The 24,915-nt window shown below is 47.7% G+C and overlaps 1 protein-coding gene across 2 annotated transcripts in view; it reads right to left on the bottom strand.

Moving 5' to 3' along the window:
* Positions 1–24,915, bottom strand: part of LOC125756949 (E3 ubiquitin-protein ligase MARCHF2-like) — a 166,470-nt gene continuing 141,555 nt past the window's right edge. The window contains exons 2-3 of one of the 2 annotated variants that reach the window (XM_049412018.1): positions 19,659–20,151; positions 1–478 (exon numbers count right to left, since the gene is read on the bottom strand). In XM_049412018.1, the coding sequence (XP_049267975.1) occupies positions 259–478; positions 19,659–20,068 (630 nt within the window). In that variant the 5' untranslated portion in view covers positions 20,069–20,151 and the 3' untranslated portion in view covers positions 1–258. Of the gene's footprint in view, positions 479–19,658; positions 20,403–24,915 lie in introns of those variants that run through there. The other variant, XM_049412017.1, reaches the window with a different exon arrangement.

Raw genomic sequence — 24,915 nt, 5'->3', positions numbered from 1 at the left:
TAGTTGGTCTGCAGTAGGCCGTAGTCTTATATCGTGGTATTCTTCAAAGGCGTTTTTGACGGCAGTTCTAACGGATTGCATTTTCGGAAGCCATTTTGACTCTGCGTCGCTGGTTTTCTTTTCTGAACGCTGGTCGCGATGACAACTACGAGATGTCTAGCTCTCCCGCTTCTCACGCGTCCTTGCGTTCAGTCCATCAGAGAGTCACGGCTCCAGCGGAAGCCTCCCCACGATCCTGTGCTACGGATGTGTCGACTGTCACGCCAGATACATGCGGTACCGAGTGCGTAGCTTGTTGAGCGTACGAACCACGTAAAAGATGAATGCAACAATGCTCAAGAAATCGAGAAGGACGACGTACCACGCGGCGCCGTCCTCTTGAAGCGTCAAGATCGCAAGCACGTAAAACACGCATGCAGCGACCGGTGTCACAAGGACCAATCCGAGCAGCTCGAAGACCAATGATCGCCACAGCCACCTCTTGTTGCGCCAAGCCCACCGAAAGAACCGCAGCACGCTTACAGGTTGAGCAGCCATCTGGAAACGTTCACCGCAGAGTTCGCAGTAGTCCGCGTTCCGCTCATTAAGCCAATGCTCGAGGCACGACACATGCACGAAGCCTATTGTGCCAGAGCAGCTGCAGGGAGACACTAGACGAGCCTTTTGGTCACCTTCGCGACAGATCCGGCACATGGTTCCGTTGCTCCCAGCCCCGTTGTGGCAGCCATTGTCCATATCGAGAAAGACGCTGTCCCACGTAGGCTAATCCTCAGAGTCGCTTACCACTTCAGAGGTTCTCGGCGACGGTGCTCGATCGTGCATGAACAGGGTGACGACCTCATCTTCGTCCTCGAGGCTCGAGTTTGCGAATGCTGCCCGGTTGTTGATTGCACATGATATTGAAGACTCGGTGTCAGAGCAAGAAATGTAGCGGACACCTCCAGTCGCTGGACACCCCGAAGATGAAGGCAACGTAGAGGGAATGCGGATGCTCTTTTCTTCTCTGCTTACATAAACGTGATCGCAGCAACCACAGTGGTCTGGACTCCACAGTTTTTGGGCATTGCCTTCACGAAAATGCAAATAGCAGTCGTGACGGCTACCTGAGTGCAGGACAACCACATTCGTTTCCACGCTCGGATTATTGTGCTAGTCAATGGCCATAGCGCTGTGCTTCCGCTCGTAAAAGTGCGAGTGCCTGCGCAAACCAGGTAGTACTGGTGTCTTCCTTTGTACTGAAGGAATTAACTAGTGCAATGTCATGAGCTCTTAAATACAAGGCTGTGGAAGCGTGCGCTAGCACGTTTCTACAGCCTTATATTCAACAAATGTGAGGTGCATGTTATATCTAACCACGGTCACATGCTCAGCAGTTCTTTTTTTTTTTAACTCATGATAATATAAGCGCAGTGCCACAGTAACTACGAGTCCTTCACTGACCGCTTCGATATGTCATCAGCGCCTATATTTCTAATGCGCTGTCCCCGGCTGTCTCGCAGTTCGTAAACAGAAATAAACAAATAAAAGAGGAACACGCGCATGGTTATATCAGCGCCTGGATGTTAATGGCGCCCCGACACTTGATGAAACAACTGCTGCGTAAGCGGATGAATGGACGTGGAAGGCGCGCAACGCTACTACCAGTATTCCGACGCCATTATTCAACACGACCAGAAAACGGGAAGGATTCTACCGCATTCATAAAACGTAAACGGCTTCACCAAGACAAGCGCGGTGCAGAGATCATATGGTTACTGTACTGTCTGCCAAATATTCGACTGATGAAATTCAGCGAAATAAATCATGGTTGATCCCTTTTTGATAGAAATCGTTCATAACACGAAAGTAACACAAGCCTCTATAGAAGTAGTTGCAGCTGTCTTATACGTGACGTAAATGACTTGCACAGTGTGCCTTGCTATTGGCCCAGCATGGCAGCCTTCGATATGGATGCGTGAATGTTGACACCAGGGTTGCCAATGGTGGCTACTTTTCGCCAAATTGGCGAATTTGAAAGGCCCGTGGCGACCTGAAATTATGAATGGCGACATGGCGAATTTTTGGCGATTTTCGGCTTAGGTCTCCACCCAGTTTTGAATCCTAAGCTCAGTGTCTTCCCAACGAATGAGCGGCAAAATTCTCAGTATTTTTCTTGGTTTTAGTCCCACGAGTAGAATGTGCACATTGCGCGTCATTCGGTATGTCCGTCCTGTAACTCGTGTGTACCTCCTCAATTCACCTAGAGAGATAATAAAACGTTTATTTGATGTTCTGTGAAAATAAGATCAGTGAGTGGGATCCTTAGTTCGGGATGCCATCTAGATGCAGGAGGTACTGGAACGTCCCCCAGCGACATTCTAGCAAAATGTAAGTCAGAGGACTGCCTTGCATACCGCGAGGGGGCAGTGATTGACTATAGGTTTATGGCTTTAGGTGCTTTAAGCTTATCTGAAGTTTCGCATCTGAAGGGGCAAGACGACGGGTTGGCCGCGTGTTCCGACCATTTGTTCCGCCAAAGCTCCAACTGCTGTGAATAGCTTGGCGACTTAATAACTGTTACAGTACCCCCAGTTCAGCTCGCAAAGACTGTTTTGGAATAGCGAAGAGAGGCGGATACGCGGCTATTTCTGCAATAAAAATTATTTATTGAGGCATTTTTCACTGTTCTCGGTGAGCGTGTGCAATAAAAACAATTGCTATATAACATTTTACATTGTTATACAGCAATAACGCATCGGATTGACGCGTGTAGATATAAGTAACTATAAGAAAGGGTCGGTGATGTCCGGTATCATATTAGTTCACACTGAAAAGGTGTAAGACTCACTAATGATCGGTTCCTGTAAGAATTCTGTCGTGTTACCTTCAATAAACCTTTTAATCCTTTTAATTAATATAAGGGTACGTAAAGCTGTCTACAAATAATGCTTTCACGGTTTTCGCCCAAGGTTTATACCACACTTTTAGCTTTGAAACGAGAGGACAGGGATGGAAGGATATCATGAGCGTTTCGTTCACTCACCCTTGCGCCACCACGCACATCTTGCGGCTAGTCGGAGAAGCAGCGCCATGCACTCCCATGGTGAAGCGGGCGATACGACTGGCATCGAGAAACGTCAATATAATTTAAGGGTCTTGGATGGTACTGTATTCTATGGGGCTATACGTGAGTGGAAATTTTTATTACTGGGTATGCCGCACATATCTAGAATGGCTACTTTTTTGGCGAGGTTTGTAAAAAAATGGCGACTTTTGGCGACTTTTTGCTCGTCGTTTGGCGACATTTACTCGAAAGTCAGTGGCAACCCTGGTTGACACCCACTTCTACGTCTCCGCCGTGCATTTTGGCCCAACTCCGTAGTGTATATGGCAGCCCGGTATGTAAGTACGCGCGCAGCCAGTGATGCCGTTGGTGGCTACCTTGCGCCAGACTACTTTACGACATTGTCTGGCGAAGAAAACCTCATGTTGGCGCCATGGTTACTTTCTGGCTTCCTTGAACGTGTATTGTGGTGCATTTAGTACCCATTTTTCTTATTACTTGCAGAAAAAAATACCGAGCAAGCCTAACGACTAACCGTTGTTTCGAAGCTTTTCGACGTGCTTCAACGATCATGGGCGTTCGCACATGGGGTAAGCAGGGGGCGGCCTAATCACCTTGGGGGGGGGGGGGGGGGAGCGCAATGTCTGCCCTATACATTTACCACGACCTCCTATATAAACTTACGACCTGCTCATGCCGCCGCTCCCCGTGTCGCCAGATTTGCTTTTGCTTGTTTGCTTTTTTTAGTTCTCCAAAGTGCCGCAGCACGCCTTGGCGCCACAACTTACCCCCATCGCTGCAGCCGCCAAGCCGCTGTTCTGCTTGGTGCGTGTGCGCGTTCGCTTGACGTTGTGGCACTCGAAGGCTATCGCTTGTCACATCTATCTTTAATAGAAAAAAGGAATAGAGCTGGGCAAACAACGTAGTGCACAGGACCTATAACCAACGTGTAGCGAGAGCGACGGAGTGGATATCGAGGGATAGCTAGTGCAGCCGAGGTAAACAGCCGAGTTAGGTGGCTTGTTGAAATTCAAAAATTGATAATTGAGGGACAAAATGGAATTAGCGTGTGCAAGACGGGGCAAGAGATCATTGCGAGAGGTCTTTACGCTGCAGTGGACACAGAATAGTCGGGTCATGATAATGACATCCGATATTTGAAAGTTGTTGGATATCTGGGAGATTTTGTCTGGTCCCAAAAGCAGTGTTTACTGGATCCTCGGGCAGTATTTTGCTTTGATCAGGGCTGAATTTTAATTCTGCCAGTAGTTATTGCAGATGGAATGCTGATGGACTGTAGGAAAAGCGTGGGGTGCTAGGTAGAATGTGCATATATATTCCTTTATGTCCTTGGTATATATTCCTTTATGTCCTTGGCACTAATAAATTGCATTTTGCGGGTATCAACATTTTCGTCGCAGATTAGATTTTCCTGTATTGGTATCTGATGCTTCAAAAGCAATGTTTGGACTAGATTATTATTTACTACAGGTGCTGCAGTGTACCATTGATTCTGGGAATAAGACATTCGTTTGAACCATAAGCTTACTTATCTGTTTCTTGCCATTGTAAAGTGTGAATACAGCCACTTACAAATCTTTTTGAGCGTTAACCTTGTAGGAAAATTCCAATTTTTAGCATTGAGCAAGCAATTTATGCACATTTATAAATTATAGCGGTCATAAGGGACTTATCTGCTAAGCATTTTATTGTAAGGGTGAATGCATCAGGTGAAATAAAATTTCGTTCTTCAATCTCATGCCACAGAGGCTTTTGATGTGTGTCGGTACATCATGCATCACACGCATGATGTGCATTGGCGTGCGCAGGGTTCCCCGGGGAGGGGGCGAAGGCTCATCGCGATGCCCCCCCTCCCCCTCCCTATTAAGTCAATGTATTGGGCAGACTGCGTTCCCTCTTCTTAGGTGACTGGGGGGGGGGGGGGCTCGCTGCCCTCCCTCTGCGCACGCCTATGATGATGTGAAGGAAACAATTGGCAGCTGAAGCCTCAGGCAGCATCAGGAATAGTACATTATTGGTGGGAAAGACCATGTGGGTTAATATATATGCTAAAAGTTCGTGGAATATGGACAGTGGAAAGTGATTTAGCCAGTTAAAAAGCATGCTTTAGATTATAAATGAAACCCGCGTTTCTATACATCGTTATTCCTATGATGGAAATAGAGCACGCAAGAGCTGTTGTCTCGTAACGCATTGTATGTGAATGCTCCAGCAGTAAAAGCGGGTCGCATCGCCGGTATGAGACGCGGCAATGCCAGCGACGCTCGAACAGAGGCCATAACTGCAATAAACTGTGTTTGATAATATTTGTATGTGCGAGAAATTGCTGTAACAACGTTATGATAATCCGCCGGTTTTGTCGCACGCTTCCATCGTACGTTAGACGTTCGCTAGACCCAAAGCACCCAGACGATAGCACAACTGCGCCCTTCTGTCGTCAACCGTGCACAGTATGACAACGATATACTTGAAGGGCGACGGGCAGGTCATGAAAACTTACACGGGTTTTACATGCGTCGTTCGTACCGCATGTCGTCTTCATTTGCGTCGTAGAAACTTCGGTTTCAACTTGTTACAAGATCGCACCGTCTCGACCACGAACAAATTATTCTTGCGGCTGCTAGACAGCGGTTATGTAGGGCGCCGCTGCACAAATAAAGTGAGGAAATAAGGCTTACGTTCTCTGGGTTATGTGTCGCATATTGCTTTCGTTTGCCTGCACTTAGATGGGGACGCAAAAGCGCTCGCGCAGAGATTGAGATCCGGTAACGAACTTCCCGGAGCCATCCACCACGGTGCGTCTCACAGCCAGAATGTTGCTTCGAGACGTTAAATCAGTGGATTGCTCGATCCACGCGTTAGAGACCAGAAAAACAATGAGAGGAACGCGCACACACGAGTGCACCACAACGGTCGTGCGTCGTCTGCTATGGGGGAAAGTTGTGGCGGCACCTGGCGGTACCTCCGGTCCCTACACGCCAATTTTTAGCTCCACACGCCTCCGTAGGGATGGCGCCGGTGAGCAGGTCGTAAGTTTATAGAGGAGGTCGTGACATTTACTCAGTCGGACCTGTCCGGGAGTTGCTCGCTGGATTTCGTGGAGAACAGACGTGCCGCCCGCGATGCCTTACGGACTAGTCCTCGTGCCTCTCGCCGTCGGCGCCCTGTGACGGTTGCCTCGACCGCTATGCCGTGCGCCTCTCATCGGCGGGGCCTTCGCCGCCTCGTCACCGACGTGTACCGTGCCTCTAGCTGCATCGTGGCCCCGTCCCTCGAACTCCTGTGACCATCTCCATCTGTCCTGTCTTCTCTTCTCTTCGACGCCCCTGTCCTTGTCCGATCACTTCTCTTTTTCTACGACTTTCCTTTTATTCCCTCTTTACCCTCCCCCAATAGGCGCTGAGCCGTGCTCCCGTGAGGGTTGCAGAAAATAGTGCCTTTATTCCTTTCCTTCAACCACAACCACCCCACCTGTCCCGTCATTCCTTAAAGCAGGTTTTTGACGATCATGTCGGCCGAAGGCCCCTGATGTAGCATTCCGAAAACTGTTTACTTCACGCCTCTACTTAGGGACCAAAGCCATGTCATTGTTAGAAGCACGTCATCGCTTCATTTTCATTTTTCATCCACTGTGGAGCATGGAGTCTTTTGGGCTCCCCCAACAAGGGGAGGGGGCGCTGTGATGAAATTTTGCCCCCTCTTCCCCCCCCCCCCCTCCATAATGGGAAACACTGCGCATGCCTATGTCTACGGTTAATGTTCCGACTGACTGGCTGGCTGGAATATCGCAATCTTACTCTGTCTCTGGCATTTACTCTATATATTCTACATAGACTCTACGCAGGCGCACGGAACTTATCATTTGTTCATTTATTCGCAACTTGCTTATGGCTTGAAGACCAAGCAAGAGAAGAAAAAAACTGTTCACTTATTTCTATTTTATTGGCGATTCAGAATGATATTATTCATTGTTCAATAACAAAAGCTATTCTCATGATGCCGTTTTCTACCATTTGACTGCAACTTTGGCAATCAGATTAAATGGCATGGCTACTTCGGCTACTTTTAGCTCAGGTTCTGGCTCCTTTTGGAATCTACCCAACGGCAATTATGCCCACAGCTTCAGGAATGCAAGAAGCAAGAAACGTAGTGTGCACCTCGAACGCGTTAAAACATGGTGGTTTCCGCCGACGTGTACCTCGCTAGGGTACATAGGCGTGCGCAGGGTTCCCCATCAGGGGGGGTGGAGGTTCATCAGGGGGGGTGGAGCTCCCCCCCCCCCCCTATTAGGTCAATGTACGCGGCAGATTTTGCCCCCTCCCCCCCTCTTAGGTGATTATGGGGGCTCAATGTATAGGGCAGATTTCGCCCCCCCCCCCCCCCCCCTGTGCGCACGCCTATGCTAGGGTATACCCCATTCTCAATGGTCATGACAGCGCGGCGCCGTGCCGAGAGGCTCCCGCAGCAGTGCTTTGGCGCAGTACTTCGCTGCACCGCTCCTCGGTGGCGGCGCCATCCGTGTCAATATAAAGCCCCTTAATGTGGGAAAGCAGCGGCCCGCCTTTACCTGCGCCGCCACACCCTCGCTGCGCGGCATAGAGTTAGTACAGACTATAGAGGAAACGCTCCCCATAGGGCCCATGCGTTAGAATCTCCGACCATAAGAGCGCCGCCATCACCCTACTGTGCGAGAGTTACCAGTCCCTGAGACGCGGGCTAGACTTCACGGTGGTATTCAGTTTTCATCGTAATGAATGAAAGTGAGATCACGTGAAGCAGAGTTGTCAGTACGTGTCAATATAAAGTGCAGACAGTGACACACTGCGACTCACAACTCAGTCAGAAGACGCGCAATCGGCCGCGATCTCGAACTCAAGTAGATATGGTGGCGCCATTAGCAAAAGAGCCTGTAAACGCATCTTCCTGCGCCGCGAGTCCGGCGCACAGTAAATTGCCTAAATAGCATTGAATATTTCATAAAACCTTCTAAATAGACATTAAACACTGCGCACACGTTTCTAATTCGTCAAAATTCCTGTGTTTGATTTATATTGCCAGTATTATTAACACTAAATAACAGTAATTTTAGCCGATCTGTAGATAACTGCAAAGGCAACAATGACAATGGTAGGGCAATGGCGGGGTTCTTGTGGTCGGTGCTCTGTCGGTCCAGCTTTTCCTCCAGGGTCTGTACTAACTCTATGCTTCAGGGTGCTGAGCCATAATTCTTCATCGTCATCAGCCACACCATCAACAAGTGGACATAATGTCTTGCACACACGCAGTGGGTACCTCGCTTCTCCACGGAATCATGAATGATGGCATAGTAGGTACTTCCTTCCGTCGTAAAATTAAGATGATTTTTGGAGTAGTGGCACCTTGCAACTTTATTTGCAGTAGTCCCCCTAAGAGAGTTTAAAACGGGCTCTCGAAAAACCGCTCCTCCAGCTTTCGCTGTGGCTGTGCTGCGTGTTCCGCACAGGCCTGGCAATATTTTTCTTGTTTTTTTTTAAGTAAGTGGCTAACCGCAACTGATGAAACCACCAATATATGGCCTGCCGTAATGTGACGTTCCTTGCAGTAGTTTAAGCATGAAATGCTTTTAGCTTTCGTTGTCGGCGACTTTAACATGACCTTGAGTATCCGACCACTCAAACGGGAACATTCGGGTATCGCTGCGAGAACATCCGGGCAAACAGTCAAAATAGTATCGCGGCGCGGGTTTCCTGCTGCCTCCAAGAGATAGCGCCAGGCCGCGTGACCACGCCGCGCGGATGCTGTATGGCCGATCGAGACGAGACCAGCAACGAGGTTTAGCCTAAAACAGGAGGCATGTACCGCACCTTGGAATACCGAATACAATTTCGTTTGCTCCGTATCGTCGCTTTGGGCGCCGCCTATGGGGGGGGGGGGCCTGAATTACTTAGAAATTGCCAATGAAAAGCACCCGTGGTGTCGTAGTGCAGGGGTCACTCGCTTATTTGACTGGCAAACAGAACGGACCAATCAGGGAAGACCAATGCGGAGCAGTATTGCGTGGCACGGTATAGGCCCGCAGGTTCATTCTGGCTAAGTAAGCTTTCAGGCCTGCGTCGTGTCGTGACCGCATACGACAGGCCAGAAGCCCTCAACCGTGCCTTCGAGCCAAAGAACCATGCGCGCGGACCGTGTCGAAGTGAGCGGCCACGGCTCTAAGCAACGGCTTTACAGTGGCTTTACGTCGACACTTTAACACGCGGAAAATACGGGTCAGCATTGGTAAGCGAATGCCGCGCGCACTGTCCTCTGGTACGAAGGCACTGTAATACGATAGCGCATGAAAGAACCACGTGGTTTTAATGAACCTTTGCGGGATATCTTCAAACGCAAAAAAAAGTCACAGTTTCGCCGCAAAGCCGCAATGAATGGAAAGCGCCAAATGCTCGCTACCTCATTATTTACCGCGGTGTGAGAGGTTATATTTCGACTCCATTACCGTGCATCAATGATGCTTTATGAAATCCTGTACGCGCTACAGAAAACGTATGAACTGAACAGCACTCCAATTATACGTACCGTGCCTGCTTGTCGGATTTGTCGCAGTATAATAGAGCGCTAGTGAGTAATGCCATCGTTGCTGTACAGGACCACATGTTTAGCGTGACGATGGTTTCTAAACATGTTGCTCCGTCATCATTACTCGTGTGGTGAGGAACGCGGAGTGCGCAGTTCACTTCTATCGGACGTTACAGGTTTGATGAGCACATCGAAACGAATGCACACGCAAGCTTTTCGCGATGTCGAAGAATTTCTGAACAACGACGCTCTTCGGACGGTAATGGTCAACTTCATTTGGCAACTCAGCGACGCGGCTTGTGGACGCGATTGCACGTTTCGCTTCCGCTTGTCAAGCTTGTTGCCAGCATGCGGCCACAAAAGTAACGCTACGTGCAACGCATCACAAAAATTATGCTTTTATTTTGATCTCGTCGCTATTGTGCATCAAGTACAGTCAAAGTGATTTACGATTCTGAAATGCTTGCCGTACAGATAGTTAACCAGCAAAGCACGTTAAAAAGAATCGCTGCTGCAGCATATTCACCGACGCTGTCGCTATCAGCGCTTTAACAGCCTTCAACGTCCAGTGAAAAATCCTCGCCGTCAAAAATCAATCTAAAGAATTTCATTTCCTCCCCCGAGAGCTGCCTCACCTTCTCCGCGAGTAGGGGTGGGGGCTAGGGTCGCTCACCCTCCTGTCGTCGGCTATATATATATATATATATATATATATATATATATATATATATATATATATATATATATATATATATATAGGGACAGAGAGGGAGAGCTACATTTGCTCTCAATTTGACGTGATTTTTTATATACAAAGAGATAAATACTTTTCAAAACTGCTGTCTGAAATCAAGGAAGAAGGTGCACAAACAAATTGCGCTGGCTGGGCCGCAACTCAGCTGTGCTTAATAACCTTTTGGAAAAAGTACCGTCAATTTTAAAAAGTACAGCCGCATTTAACCTGGTTTTCATCTGAACATTCCATCTGCAAACTTGGCAGCCTCAGTTTATAGATGTAAATACGATGAGTAGGAAGATCATGCTATGACTCTAATACTTTCAATTCTCACTCATTAAACGAAGCATGTGGCTGACAAATCAAGGTAGTTCGCAGAAGTCTTCAGAATACGCCGAGTGCCAATTTTTTCACTGTAAGAGTCTTTCCGAAAAAGAAGACCAAGTTCAGTCGATTAATATTCATGGCAACTACATTCAGCTGGTTGTATATACAAGATTATGAATGACTACAAATAGATGTACTAGGTGTCGTTCCTTGCCCTCCTACTTTTCACGGCCTGGACGGGGGGCGGCGGGAAAATAGGGGAAGGGGCCCCCTATACACCTCCCCTCGGGCCCCTCCAACTAAATACGCCTACGTAAACTGTGTAAGCTCAAGTTTTCTTTGAAAAGATGTGGGCAATTATGATATTAAACTACCCTGCATTGTTTCCTTTCGTATAGGTCGTTGGCCGTTAATCATTGGTAGAAATTTTCTGGGTCATGCTCACAGCACCTGCTAGTACGACGATGCAACAAATGACGCGTAAGTCATCCGTCGCGCAATGGCCACTTATGCACGACTACGTAAAAAAAAATTCAGTGCGGCATAATGTTGAACATTGGTTCTTCGCTATTCGTAAAAAATTGTCGGCATGCCATGAAATCGCTTCCTTTTTGCACGACGTCACCAGCCTGGGAAAAATCGCGGTATTAAATGAAGTGTGCACAATAAGCAGCGCATTACTATGCTGAACAATAACAACTTTTTTGGAATAGCCGGACAGTGTGTCATTTGCAACGTAATTCAAGAAGGCTGCCCTCAAATCACATTGGCAGGGGCTACCTATAGCAGCGGACGAGATGGATTCATAAGCGTATAATAGATACTTTCAGTTGTAGTAAAGCGTTGTTAAGCTGTTTGTGCGCACATACTATGAACTCATCCATGCTGAGAGAAAGGGAAAGAGAGAAATGAACATTATTAGGAACATACACAAACCTTTGCAGGTGGGCAGTCTTCTTAGTGCAGAAAACCATGGACGCTGATCATCTCCCTTGTCAGGTAGATCAAGTTACGGGGCAAACTTGAAAGCTGGGCTTCCGAATGTGCTCGAGTCAACTACCTAATTTATCGTCTTCTTACAAGCCGCCGCGATCGCTGTAGGCTGCCATATGATAAGCAAGGTGAAGCAGTTTAATCGGAGACTAAAGCGGGAACCTTTTTTAGAGGCTCGGCACAACTAAAACACTCGACACTTCTGAACGCTCATCAACTCACGGCAGCTTGGATATGGATCAGCGGCGATGCTATTCGTTTTCGAAGAAAGAAACTAAATTCCCTGAAACAGGAAGAGCGTTTGATCGGTCCATAAAACATTTACTGCTTCCCGCCCGTATTTGCGTCGCTGATTACGTAAATCTCAGGCCAGGCAGAAAAAAGAAAATCATGACAGCTTGCTCTAATGCTACAGAGTCCCTGCTGAACGGTAGCTTCCTCTGCAATGTTGGAGCGCAAAGCGCGAAAGCGTCGCATAGGCAGCCCGCACCGCAGAGATCCATACAGTGCGTGGTCATGAGACACTAAGGACAGTCTTCACAGCAGAATCGTAGGACAAGTTTTATTATATAATTACATGATTGCGGCGTTCAAGGAAAACTTTGCCTGAATTGTTAGTTTCCCAGTCTGCAGCTGACAATGACTACTGTCAAAAGTGGGGGAGGGGGGGAGGGGGCTCCACCCCCCTAACTTTTCTCAGCTGGGGGCTAGCGCCCCTCTTGCTCTCCCGGTAGATACGCCTATGGCTGCCACCTATCAACAAAGTAACAAACATGCAGTGCAGCGCTGGCTATGAAAGCAACGCACGGGTGAAGGACGACGTTGAGAGCGGAGCTGCCGATCGAATTTCGCCAGCTGGGGTCCACTGACGTGGATATACACATATTCCATCAATCAATCAATCACGTTTAATCTCCGTCGAAATGCGTCAGCTGAGGAGAAGAGTGAGCCCGCAACGCGGCCGGTGCTTGGTCGTAGTTCACGACTGCCGTGGAGCGAGCGCAGCCTCGAATGACTGAATGGTCGCTCGCAAGATTCATAAAGCATTTTTATGACAAAATGTAAGCCGTTTTAGTTTAGTGTATCACCTATTTATTATGAAGGCCCTGATATTATTCAGTTATAGAAGAGGACATCGCGAGCTCACGCGACACGCCGCGTATAATGTTAGGGATTTCATACACTACAAGAACACCGAGCGATATTATATACAAGCGAAATAGCGTGTGCTTCGACAGAAAAAGACAGACACTAACATTTCACTGACCTGCCTGGCCACAGAAAATTTTGCGGAGCTGAAATGCGTACGATGTGTGCCATCATTGGTAGCACGACGTGCCCAGGGTGCTTCACCGCGTATTTACACAAAAACTTCACGCCTCGCAAGAAAGAATCAAATTTATCTTGTTACGGACGACCCGGTTTGTTCATGGATTCACGAAACATGCAAAGTCATAGTGCTTCTTTCCAACCAACGCGTTGACAGGCTAGCACAGCCGAACTAAGTAGCGGCTGCCGATTTGTCGTCTGCTAACCCTCCTCTTGTCATCCGCTTGGTGGCGTGACAGTCTATGGGTATTGCGAATACACAGGACGAGCGCGAACTAACAACTGACCCAGCTGTTACTGCATTGAGTTTGAGCAGCGCGCTTCCTCGCAAACGCGGCCGCTGCAGCGAGCGAAGTGACGTTCGTGCACTCCTTAACTTCAACGCGAGCTTTCCGGTGGAAGCAACAGACAAACAAACCGCTCCCATCACGAGATTATAGACAAGAAAACTTGGGCCAGGGGCGCTGCTGCGCCTTTCTGAAAAGCGCCCCCTTTTTCGGAAATCTTGTTAAGGCCGAACCACACGTACTCTTCCCGAGCGCGCGCTCCGGAGGCCGCGCATGCGCAGACGAAGCAACCGTGGCAAAACGCGCTCGGTACGCGAGTGTTCGCGGCGATCTCATGTCGGCCTTGAAACCGCGCACGTTCGGAAGCGCGGAAGGAAGCGCTTGGACATGGCTTGGAGCCCTCCAAAAACGCAACTATGGCATGGCTGTTACCAGCACCGGCTTGACCGAGGGATAGTAGTCGAATACACAAGTCGACTTTCGTACCGGTATCTTTTCTTTAAAAAAGGTAACAGAAGGAGGTTTTGTAAGTATTCTGATGAACAATCACTAATTTTGTACGGAACGATGTCTAGCACGTAAAAGAAAGCGCACGCGAGCGCGCGTAGTGTCTGGGTGGAAACAGCCATTACTCGCCGGACATTCGCGCGTTTACGCGCTCCCGTGTGCGTTTCAAAGCGTACGTGCGGTTCGGCCTTTATGCGGTCGCGCACGGCGCTCCGCCGGCGGTTCGTTTACAATGCGGCTGCGTGCATTCTGTCTCGCTGCACGCGCGCGCGTGCTTTCTCTCTCTCCTCGTTTTCTGCTCGCGCTACGCGTGCGCTCTTTAAGGCGCTCGTGCGCGCGTTTTCCTCTCGCGCTGTGCTGAGCAGCAGTCCGCGTGCTATTGATCGCGGTGCTCATGCTTACTAACCTTGCGCTGCGCTTGCTCTCGCGTTATAGTTACCTGCAGGTCGTGGTCTCGCGGGGTCGGTGGAGGTGGTGTTGAGCACGTGCGTCAGAAGACTGGCCAAGAAAGTCACCCTTTTGGCGACGGTAATGCCCAGATGGTCGAGAAAATGAAAAGTTGAAAATAAATTAGTGCCATGCTTTTAGGATGGTGAAAAGAAAAGGCACCGTGATCGCGCAGAACATTTAACGAGAACTTCTGCAACCACGATATGAAAATAAACGCAAAAAAAGTCAAATTAGTCACCCTGCTTAAAAGCGTGTGTGCATATGAGAGAAGCGTTTATAAATGACACAGCAGCAACTGAACTTTTATTCTTAGGGCGCGGTCGCGATCACTGGCGCGCGCGCTATCTCGGAAGCCATCAGCTGGCGGCTCGTATTTCTTCTGCCTGCTGCGTTCTCAACGCGAAGAGGCCGTGCGGAAAGATCATCCTCCCTAGTACCACAACGGGTTTTCACATCAGCTGGTGTTCCAGTGTGCTCTTTCCTGAAGGTACTGAATGGGCAGATGATATGGGAGGAGTCGAATAAAACATAGAGAAATAAAGAAAAGTTAAGAGAGGACACTCAGCGATATCTGGCCTCAGGAAGTACGTCACGACTACGTAACGAACTAGTGCTCTCACCAAACGCCAGAGGACGCAAGCGCGAAAAAAAGTTATAATCAATCCAACAGAATTGTTTTTACAAAATAATAATTATACGCCCAACTTTGGCATGTTCTTTACACATAAAACAATTTATTCAGCACACCTTACGTGGTTATTTTTCTTCAGCCGTACTGTCATAAACACCATCTACGATTCGCGTACCAGCCATACCTGCATACCAGCGACAAGCCCGTGCACGACAGCGGGAAGGTTTCGTCAACGTCGGCTGCGTCGGTGTTTTCGTGTGTGAGACAACAGGCGAGACTCGTTTTCAAGCGAAGCTTGTAGAATGGCATGTTGTTGGACTAGTTGGGTCATTTATTCAGAAAAAGGTTACAAGTGCGCGAATAAAACACCATGTAAGAAACATAGAAACACGCACGCACACGCTGCGCTTCCTGTTTGTGCGTTTATAGGTTTCTTACGTGGTGTCTTATTCGCGCAGTTGTAACCTTTTTCTGAAGCTTGTAAGGGCGGCGAGGTTCGCTAAAAAACAGCTTGCGGCTCTATGCGGCGGCTAGACGCGAACATTGTGCGACGTATGCAGTATAGCAAAGGGGGGCACGGAGTCAAGCCGAGGCGACGCATGCTGCGTCTGCCACCGACGCGAGCGTCTGTGCGCTGAGCTCGGTGCGAAACATTGAGGAGCGTTCGCTGGGCCTCGCATGCTTCACGACGCGTTTCCAGAAGCCTCGGACGGCGAATAAATCCTGGTGTGCCGGAGACAAATCTGGACCAGCCAAAAGTGGCCATCATCTTCGCTTCTTCTAGCCTTGCTCCACTCGTGCAAGCTGCCCACAATTTTTTTTGACGTTTCGAATATATTTTTGCCGTGCTAATTTGAACTCCTACTTTTACTGCTTATACTGCGTACGTACAAAGGTGTCCTAAAGTTCCCAGGCTATTGCATTACATGGGATAGCACCCTGGAAACTTTTGAACACCTTTGTACGTGGTCTTAACATCTATCTTTGTAACACCGAGCTTTATGGGTTAGAGATGTGTCAGTGGTTTTGTATTGTGCATCGATTCGCTAATCATTCAAAGGGGGTTCCTGGTACAGTTATGACGTGCACATGTCTTTTTCGTAATTTCACAGCGAGGCATGCACTTACTGACATTTTCAGACCGCGCTGATGCCATGCCATTGGGCGGTCCAAGCTACGGCAGCTACTGCTGTGTGTCGTGGTGCTTTAACAATGGCAGAATCCTCGAGAATCCAGGGACGAGTTTCTTCCGCATACCACGCCTTGCCTTGTAATAAAAACAGTGCGCAGACTCTGTCTCTTTGATTGATTGATTGATTGATTGATTGATTGATTGATTGATTGATTGATTGATTGATTGATTGATTGATTGATTGATTGATTGACCACTTGTTTCAAAAGAAAAACACAAGCGCCATGAATAAAGGCGTAGTGCATTATGATTATCTGCATCTCTTTCCATTATAACCTAATCGAAATAAAAATTACGTCACGACCTCAATTCGCACGAACCATTGAACTAGACAAAATAGGGAATCGCTAAATCAAAACGACAAACAATAGCTTTGCCATTTGGGAAAAGAAAAGTGGTCTGAAATTATTAACTTTCGCCATAGCCAAATGTCGGTTACGCAATGTAATCCAAAATTCGCGCAAGTGAAACCAAAACAGGAAGCGCAGGCCACTTGCTCTCACCAACCACCAGGTGCGCTAGGGTTGATTGGGCTGCTGGGGTCTATGGGAGTGTCCACTCTTAACTTTTTTTTTTTGCTTCCTCTATGACTAAACTTTATTGCCGTATGCTAGTGTGCCTCGATGTGTGCGCCCCCCTTAGGGTGTTGCCATTCTTTGAAGGGGCTGATGCCGCCAAGACGCCATTTTTTGCCCCGCGTCTCGTGCCTCTCAGCGCAGCTGCCGAGACGCCGGTAAGAAGCCGTGGGCTAAAATATGGCAGCCGCGCCGCAGTAGACGCCGCAGATGTCCTCACCCTGGGCAAAACGCGCAACAAAACGCGCATCAAGGCACCCTACCGTATGCGTAAGGAGCACGCCATCTGCCGTACGACAATGATAATAATAATATTTGTTGGTGTTTAACGTCCCAAAACCACGATGTGATTATGAGGGACGCCGTAGTGGAGGGCTGCGGAAAACTTTGACGATCTGGTGTTCTTTATCGTGCACTGACATCGCACAGTACACGGGCCTCTAGAATTTCGCCTCCATCGAAATGCGACCGCCGCAGCCGGGATTGAGCCAGCGACCTTCGGGTCAGCAATCGAACACTGTAACCGCTAAACCACCGCGGCGGACGATAATGATCAAAATAACGCGTGCAAAATAAATGACAATTTGAATGCACAGCCCGGCAGTGTGCTGTCTAGATCGTCGTGCAAAATACCGCTTTTCCATTCGCCTGTATTCTAGCGCAAAATCAAGGTACAGCAAATATGATTTGGAAAAAGAAACATTAATGCTCTTCGCTGCGCGTAAGCACTGCAACAGCCGCTACATTATCAAGTTGTTATCGGTGTCACGGTCCGCGAGTCATGATAGTTGTGGTTTTACGTCCCAAAACCACCATTTCATTATCAGAGATGCCGTACTGAAGGGCTCCGCAAATTTCGACCACGTGGCGTTCTTTAACGTGCACCTAATTCTCAGCACACAGGCGTCTAGCATTTCGCCCCCATCAAAATGAGGGCGCCACGGCGGGGATTTGATACCGCTCCCTTGGGGTCAGCAGTGGAGCACGTGCCGCGAGTCGTAAACACAGACGCGTGGTGGGAGTGACACAAGTTCGCGGAAAAGGGTCGCTCTTGCCACTACTTGACCCTAAACCAACTGATCCCTGAAGAGAATGCTAACAATTCTGAATATCTGATCTTAGTTAACTAATTAGAAAAGGGCACCTGTCATGGTGGCTTAGCACGTAGAGTGTTGCGTTGCTAAGCGCGAGGGCGCGTGTTCGAATCCCGGCCACAGCGGCCGCATTTCGATGGCGGCGAAATACAAGAAACACCCGTGCACGGAGACGTAGGTGCACGTTAAATAACACCAGGTGGCCGAAATTAATCCGGAGTATGTCACTCACTACGGCGTGGCTCATAACCATATCGTGGTTACGGTATGTAAAACCCAAGCAATTATCATGATTATTACGCGGCAAGCTTTATGTAGTTGGTTTCACCCAGCTTCGGTTCTCCTGGGTTCAAGTTCCGTAAATCACTGAATAGGTGTTTCCCAGCGCGTTGACAAAGTACTAATAGAAGAAAGACACTCGCCAATTCGCTGTCGCATACAATCTGGGAAACATAGAACACGGAACACCAACTCGCCAAACGCTCAACCTTGGTGCAAAATATATCACTATGTCATTAAGGCTTTCTCGAAATACTGTTTTACATAAACAAATTCAAATACACTCAAAATGCATGAACCAACTCATGATGGCCAGCACAAACAAAAGAAGAAGAGTAGAAAAGACTCAGGTGCGGAGTAGCAAATGAAAGTTATCCAGGAAAACACGAATTATTTAAACAGAGCGGAAGGTAGTCAAGAACCAGATCACACCCCATTAAAAATTATCAGGAACAAAAACTAGAAAAAACTTATCCAGCATGATACACTACAATCGCGCCTTTTCCAGCAAAGAGACTTTAGCATCAGATAATGCGATAGAAGATCGATGGCTCACGCACGCTTGTTTGCTTCCTGTTATTTCGTAAGCTTCAGCTATTTTAGGGATACGCTCGTGCGACGCGCGTGCGCCGTCCATCTATGTATATTCTACCTGCTAGTAAAGCAAAGTCGGAACACAATATGTGAATTACAACTAGTGTGTTTGATCCGAATCCAATCAGTCGTCGTGGTACTAAGTGCACTCATATATAACACAGCAGACAACAATAGAATACGAAGACACAGGGCTTGTGTTCTCTTTTTGTCTCCTGCGTTTCGATTGCGCTTAGTGCTGCTATGGTAATTCTTACCAACTACTCGAAATTGCCACTCTCCTAATTTCACATCATTTCTATACTAGCCAATATGTTGTTTCTTTATGAATAACAAGTACGGCTTCAAGAGACAAAAAAAGCAGTTTTATTTTGACGACGGCGGATTCTTAAAAACACATGATGACATGAAATGACATGATTATCTAAAAACAAAGTTCGAAATAAATTTCCATAGCAAATGAAATGATATCATGAAATCCACAGATTAGAATGCCCACTAAGCATGACCAGCACTCATGCATTCAACCCGTTCAGTACAAAGTGTCTCCGAGAGCGTCAAACACGCAGCTGATCTGCAGTAGCCCATAGTCCTTATATCGGCGGTTTTCTTGCAAGACGTACGTTTTTGGCAGCAGTTGTGACGATTTTCATTTACCGAAGTGATGTTGACTCTGCATCGTTGCTATTGTTTTCTTGGCGCCTGTAGAGACGGCAACGGCAGGATGTCTCTAGCTCTATAGCTGCGCACGCGTCGTTGAGTTCTCTCCAGCTGCGAGTCACTGCTATGCCGGACCACGATCCGGCGCATTGGATGTATCTACAGTCACGCCAGGAACAAACGGTACCGAGTGCGTACATTCCTGAGCGTAAGAACCACGCAAGCAGTGAGTAAGCAGACGTTTACCAAATAGAGAATGCCAACGAGCCAGGCGTAGCCCCTCCCGTATACCGCCAGTAACGCCAGCAGGCCACACACTGAGAGAGACACCAGTAGCGCAAGGCCCAAGCACAGCAGCTCGTACCGCGATGATCGCCACAGCCACCTCTTGTTCCGCCAAACCCATCGGAAGAACCGCAGCGTGGTTACAGTTTGAGCGGCCATCTGGAAACGCTGACCGCAGAGTTCGCAGACGTCCACGTTCCGCTCATTAAGCCAATGCTCAATGCAGGAAACATGCACGAAGCCTATAGTGCCAGAGCAGCTGCAGGGAGACACTAGCTCAGCCTTTTGGTCGCCTTCGTGGCAGATCCGGCACATGGCTCCACTGCTATCAGTCCCGCTGTGGTTGCCATTGGCCAGATCGACACAGACGTTCTCCCGCTTAGGCTCATCCTCCGAGTCGCATACCGCTTCAGGGCTTCTCGACGACGATGTTCTATCGTCCTTGAACCATGTTTCGAGGGTGTCTTCGTCCTCCCGGCTCGAGTTTATAAATGCTGCCAGCTCGTACATTGCACCTGATGTTGAAGAGTCGGTGTCGTCGATTGCACTTGACGTTGAAGAGTCGGAGCCAGAGCAAGAGATATGTCGAACACCTCCAGTCGCTGGACATAGCGAAGAGGAAGGCAACGTCGGGCGCATGCTTCTGGTCTTCTCTGGTTACAGAAACGTGATCCCAGTAGTCTGCACTCCACAGTTTTTGGGCATTAGCTTCACAAAAACACAAGTCGCAGTCGTCACATCTACCTCAGTGCCGGGCAACTACACTCGTTTACTCGCTCGGATTATTGTGCTAGTCAATCGGCATAATGTTGCACTTCGGCTCGTAAATGCACGAGTGCCTGCGCAAAGTATCTTGTCTTTATGCTGCTGTCTTCCTTTGTACCCAGTGGTGCAACTAGTGCAATGTCATAGGCTCTTTAATATAAGGCTGGGGAAACGTGCGCCAGAACGTTTCCACCGATTTGCATTCAACAAATGTGTGGGTGATGTTATATCTAACCACGCTTACACACCTCAGCTGTTTTTTTTTTTTTAAATGCGAAGCATTTCTTAGCGAACTCTAGGTACTTTGAGCCTTTCTATCTGCGTATTTATCTATCTAGCCGCCTATGTCTGGGTGCTCTCGTGATCGCCTTCTTAACTTGGTATAGACCAAAATACGCATGGGAGGGCAAGAGGATTTGACAAATATGACTGTCTGGTCGTGACATTATTAACGTGGCAATCCTGTCGCGTACGTCGTCAAACCCTTTCCACCCGACAGGAGCGGCATATACCCGTTTAACTCGGGCCGCAGTGTACGAGTATGCGCCACAGGTGATGGACAGTTTATATCGACCCAGGAACGGCGTGAACAGACAGTGGTAATTTAAATGCGAGAGCGTTAAGAAAAAACGACATCGGCAGTGTTAAACCGACGAATGCAAAGAATAAAAATTAGGATACCAGCAGAAATCGAACCCAAGCATTCTGTGTGGCAGTCAGGTATTCTACCACAGAGCCACGACAGGTCTAGTAACTGCTTTGGAAAAACACCCTATGCAGGCGTAATGTCGGTGCAACATCAAGTGTGGTTCCAGTACTGGCTAACTAATTTCATAACAAAGCAATAAACTATACATATGTCCTGCTATGGTACAGGAGTCATGTCGGGTTAACGTCAATTGTCGTTCCAGTGTTGGCTTCGCTTTTATAGCAGTCTTATAAACATTAGGCTACATTTCTACTCCTATGATTCAACAACTTATATTCCAATGTTGCTAGACCCCGGAGGAATACTCAAGAGAAAGTTACACATGATATTCGCCTCATCGCACCGTAAAGCGCACATCGTTACCACAATACTAACGTTTGTGCTCTAACGTGAGCGCTGACATTATATTATATCAGACCATCAGTTACCCTTTACACGCCAGTGTTGTCGACGTGCCTGGTAAGCCTACGTTGTGCGCACAACCACTACACTTACAAACAATTCGGCAGATCCCACGCGTTGTGGGAATCGGTTTCATGCGAAGCAGTCAGGGGGTACTTCTATGCTGTATCTTACGGCTTTGGGCCTAGCGCTACGAGGTGGATCGACGTGTTTTTGTAAGTGTAGTAGCTGTGTGCACATCGTTGGTGCACCAGGCACGTCGACAACACTGGCGTTTAAAGGGTAACTTATGGTGCGACATAACGCCAGCCCTCACGTTGGAGTACATACGTCAGTATTATTGAAACTAAGAGCACTTTATGGTGCAGTCATGTGAATATCATACGCAATTTTCGTTAATTTATCCCTCCGGAGTCAAGCAATGCTTCAATATAGCTTGCTGAATCATAGGAAAACAAACGTAATGTTTATTAGACTGCTATAAAAGCGCAGCCAACAATGGAACCACAGACGTTAAAGGGACACTAAAGGGCTAAACGATTTTTCTCATACTAGCAAAATACTCTTTCACGATACCAAAAACACCACGCTTGCTGCGAGAAAACGCTTAGTAAGCGGGAAAACACGCAAAAACAAAATGTGATTGGCGACGCCACCTCGAAGTCTCCGCACGATTAGCCGTGACGTGACATATTTTGACGGTGCCTACTAAGGATATGTAGTTCCTAATCGGTAAAAATAAAGTACATTGTCATCTGAGGGGGGCATAGATTTAACAGGCAAGTTTGGGGTAATTTTGTTGAGCCAATGGCGCCAAAGTACGAAAAATACAATTTGAAATCCGTGACGTCACGTGGGGAGATTTCGGCGAGAAATTTAAAAATGAAACTTTGAACTTGATTTAATCCCCTATTGATAAACCTATGATGGCGAAATTAACGACATTAGGGCTCTCAGAGCACAATTTATCGATCTAAACCGATTCATTGTTTCTCTGTAGTGTCCCTTTAATCTGATTTGACGCCTGCGTCGTAGGAGTACATATGTAATGTTTATTGCTTTCTTGTAAAATTAGATAGCCAGCACCACAACCACAATTGACGTTGCACCGACATTAAGCCTGTATAGGCTGTTTTTCCGAACCAGTTTATATACCTGGCGTGGCTGTGTGGTACAATACCTGATTGCCACGTAGAATGCTTTGGTTTGATTCCTGCTGCGATCCTCATTTCTATTCTTTCCATTCGTCGGGTCAACGCTGCCGATGTCGGTTTTTTTAACGCTCTCACATTTAAATCACCAATGTCTGCTCTCACCGTTCCTGGGTAGATGTAAACTATTAATCGCCCGTGGCACATACCCGTACACCGCGGCCCGTGGTAAACGAGTATGTGCCACACATGTCTGGAGGAAAGGGTTCGACGACGTACGCGACAGGATTTTCACGTTATTCATGTCATGACCCGACAGTCATATTCGTCAAATCATCTTACCCTCCCATGCCAGTTTTGGTCTACACCAAGTTAAGGAGGCGATCATCAGAGCACCCAGACGTAGGCGGCTAGATAGATAGATAGGTACGCAGATAGATAGATAGATAGATACCCTCAAAGTGCTAAAGGTTCGCTAAGAAACGCTTCGCATTTAAAACACGACGATCCACCTCGTGACGCTTTGCTCAAAGCCAAAAAAAAAAAAGCGGCATAAAACTACTCGCTGACTGCTTCGCATGAGACCTATTCCCGCAAAGCGTGGGATCTGCCGAGTTTTTTTTTTTTTTTTTAACATACCGACGGTCTCATGATAATCGAAGTTCAGTGCCACAGGGAACTACGAGACCTTCACAGACCTCTTTGATATCTTATCAGCGCCAGGTTCTAATGTGCGGTCGCTAGCTGTCTCAGCTCGTAAGCAGAAAACTATTAAACAAGAACAAACGCATGGTTATTTATGCGCTTGGATGTTAATGACGCGCCGACACTTGATGAAACAACGGCTGCGTAAACGGATGACTGGATGGCCAAGGTACACAACGGTACTATAGCAGTATTTCCACGCCATTATTCAACAGGACGTGAAAAAAAAAAGGAATGATGGTTCCGCAGCCATAGAACGTAAACGGCTCCACCAGTGTTGAGTATGGGAAAGACAAGCGCGGTGAATAGATCATGTGGTGACTATATTGTCTTCCAAATGTTCCTCTAATGAAATGTACAGAAAAAATCATGGTTGATCCCTTTTTTATACAAATCGTTCATAACACGAAAATGGGACGTGTCTCTATAGAAGCAGTTGCAGCTCTTTTGTACGTGAAGGAAAGAACTTGCACAGTGTGTCTTGCAATTGGGCCAGCATGGCAGCCTTCGATATGGGTGCGTGAATGTTGGCACCAACTTCCACGTCTCCGCTGAGCATCTTGGCCCAACTACGTAGCGTCTTCGACAGCCCTGCATGTGCCGACGCGTGCAACTTCACGAATGCGAGAGACACAGATCGTAGTGTGCACCTGGAAAGCGTCAACACATCGTGAATCCCGCTGGCTGGCGTGTATCTCGCTTTGTCATCCTAGTCTAGCTGGTCATGTAAGCGCGGCGCAGCGCCGAGACGCTCCCACAGCGCTTCGGCGCAGTACTTCGCTGGGTCGCTCCTAGGTGGCGGCGCCATCCATGTCAATATATGGAAGCATATCTCATCTCGCCTTTCCATGAGCCAATCAAGGCTTTCGCCTTAAAAATGTGGGTCGGTACCGGAGATAGCGCAAGACACATGACGAAGGTACAGCAGTGCATGGGAGGTAAAGCATGCTTACCTCCCATTCCTGCCGTGGGCCCATCTCGGACATAGTGAAACAGCTGGTGGGTTTGCGATGGCGGTACAGTGATTTTGTAGGTGTGGAGTACCTTCGAACGGTGTGGAGGATAATTGTAAATACAAATTTAAAGTTTAAAAAACAGCTAGCAGGAATCCCCCTAAGTTTTGAATAGCAACGGAATGATATTTGTCAATAGAATGCTCAACTTGTTCAGGCATTAGAATAAAAGATATCTTTAATGTCAGTTGCGAATGCCTGACAGCACTTGTCGGTATTAGGGCTGTGAAAATTCTAAAACCTAGTTACAGATAGTCACGATGAACGGGTCGTCTAGAGGTGAAGCCTTAGTATGATGCCGGATAAAAAAATATATATATGGAGTGCTGCCATGTCCCAGATTCGGAGTCAATTTTCCGTAGTGGTACATAAAGCTGGAGCATTTTAGCACTGAAAGAGTGTTTGAAAATTTCTTGCCCTTATCGACTACCTTCACAAGTTCGAAAAGGTTTAGCCTGACACAAAGCTTTATTTTGGACTAGGCTTCAGTTTGAAAACTGAAGTTGAAACTGAAGTCACTTTGTATGAAACTGCGTTGGTGTGTATTAACTATGTATAATGTTAATTGTGTCGTCTATGATCTGAGTGTGCATTCGGGTGCTAGGATCCCGT

This window comes from Rhipicephalus sanguineus, chromosome 1, assembly GCF_013339695.2.
Source record: "Rhipicephalus sanguineus isolate Rsan-2018 chromosome 1, BIME_Rsan_1.4, whole genome shotgun sequence".
NCBI lineage: Eukaryota > Metazoa > Arthropoda > Arachnida > Ixodida > Ixodidae > Rhipicephalus > Rhipicephalus sanguineus.
The sequence above is the reverse complement of the archived record's forward strand: the minus strand, read 5'-3'. Positions and strand labels throughout refer to the sequence as shown.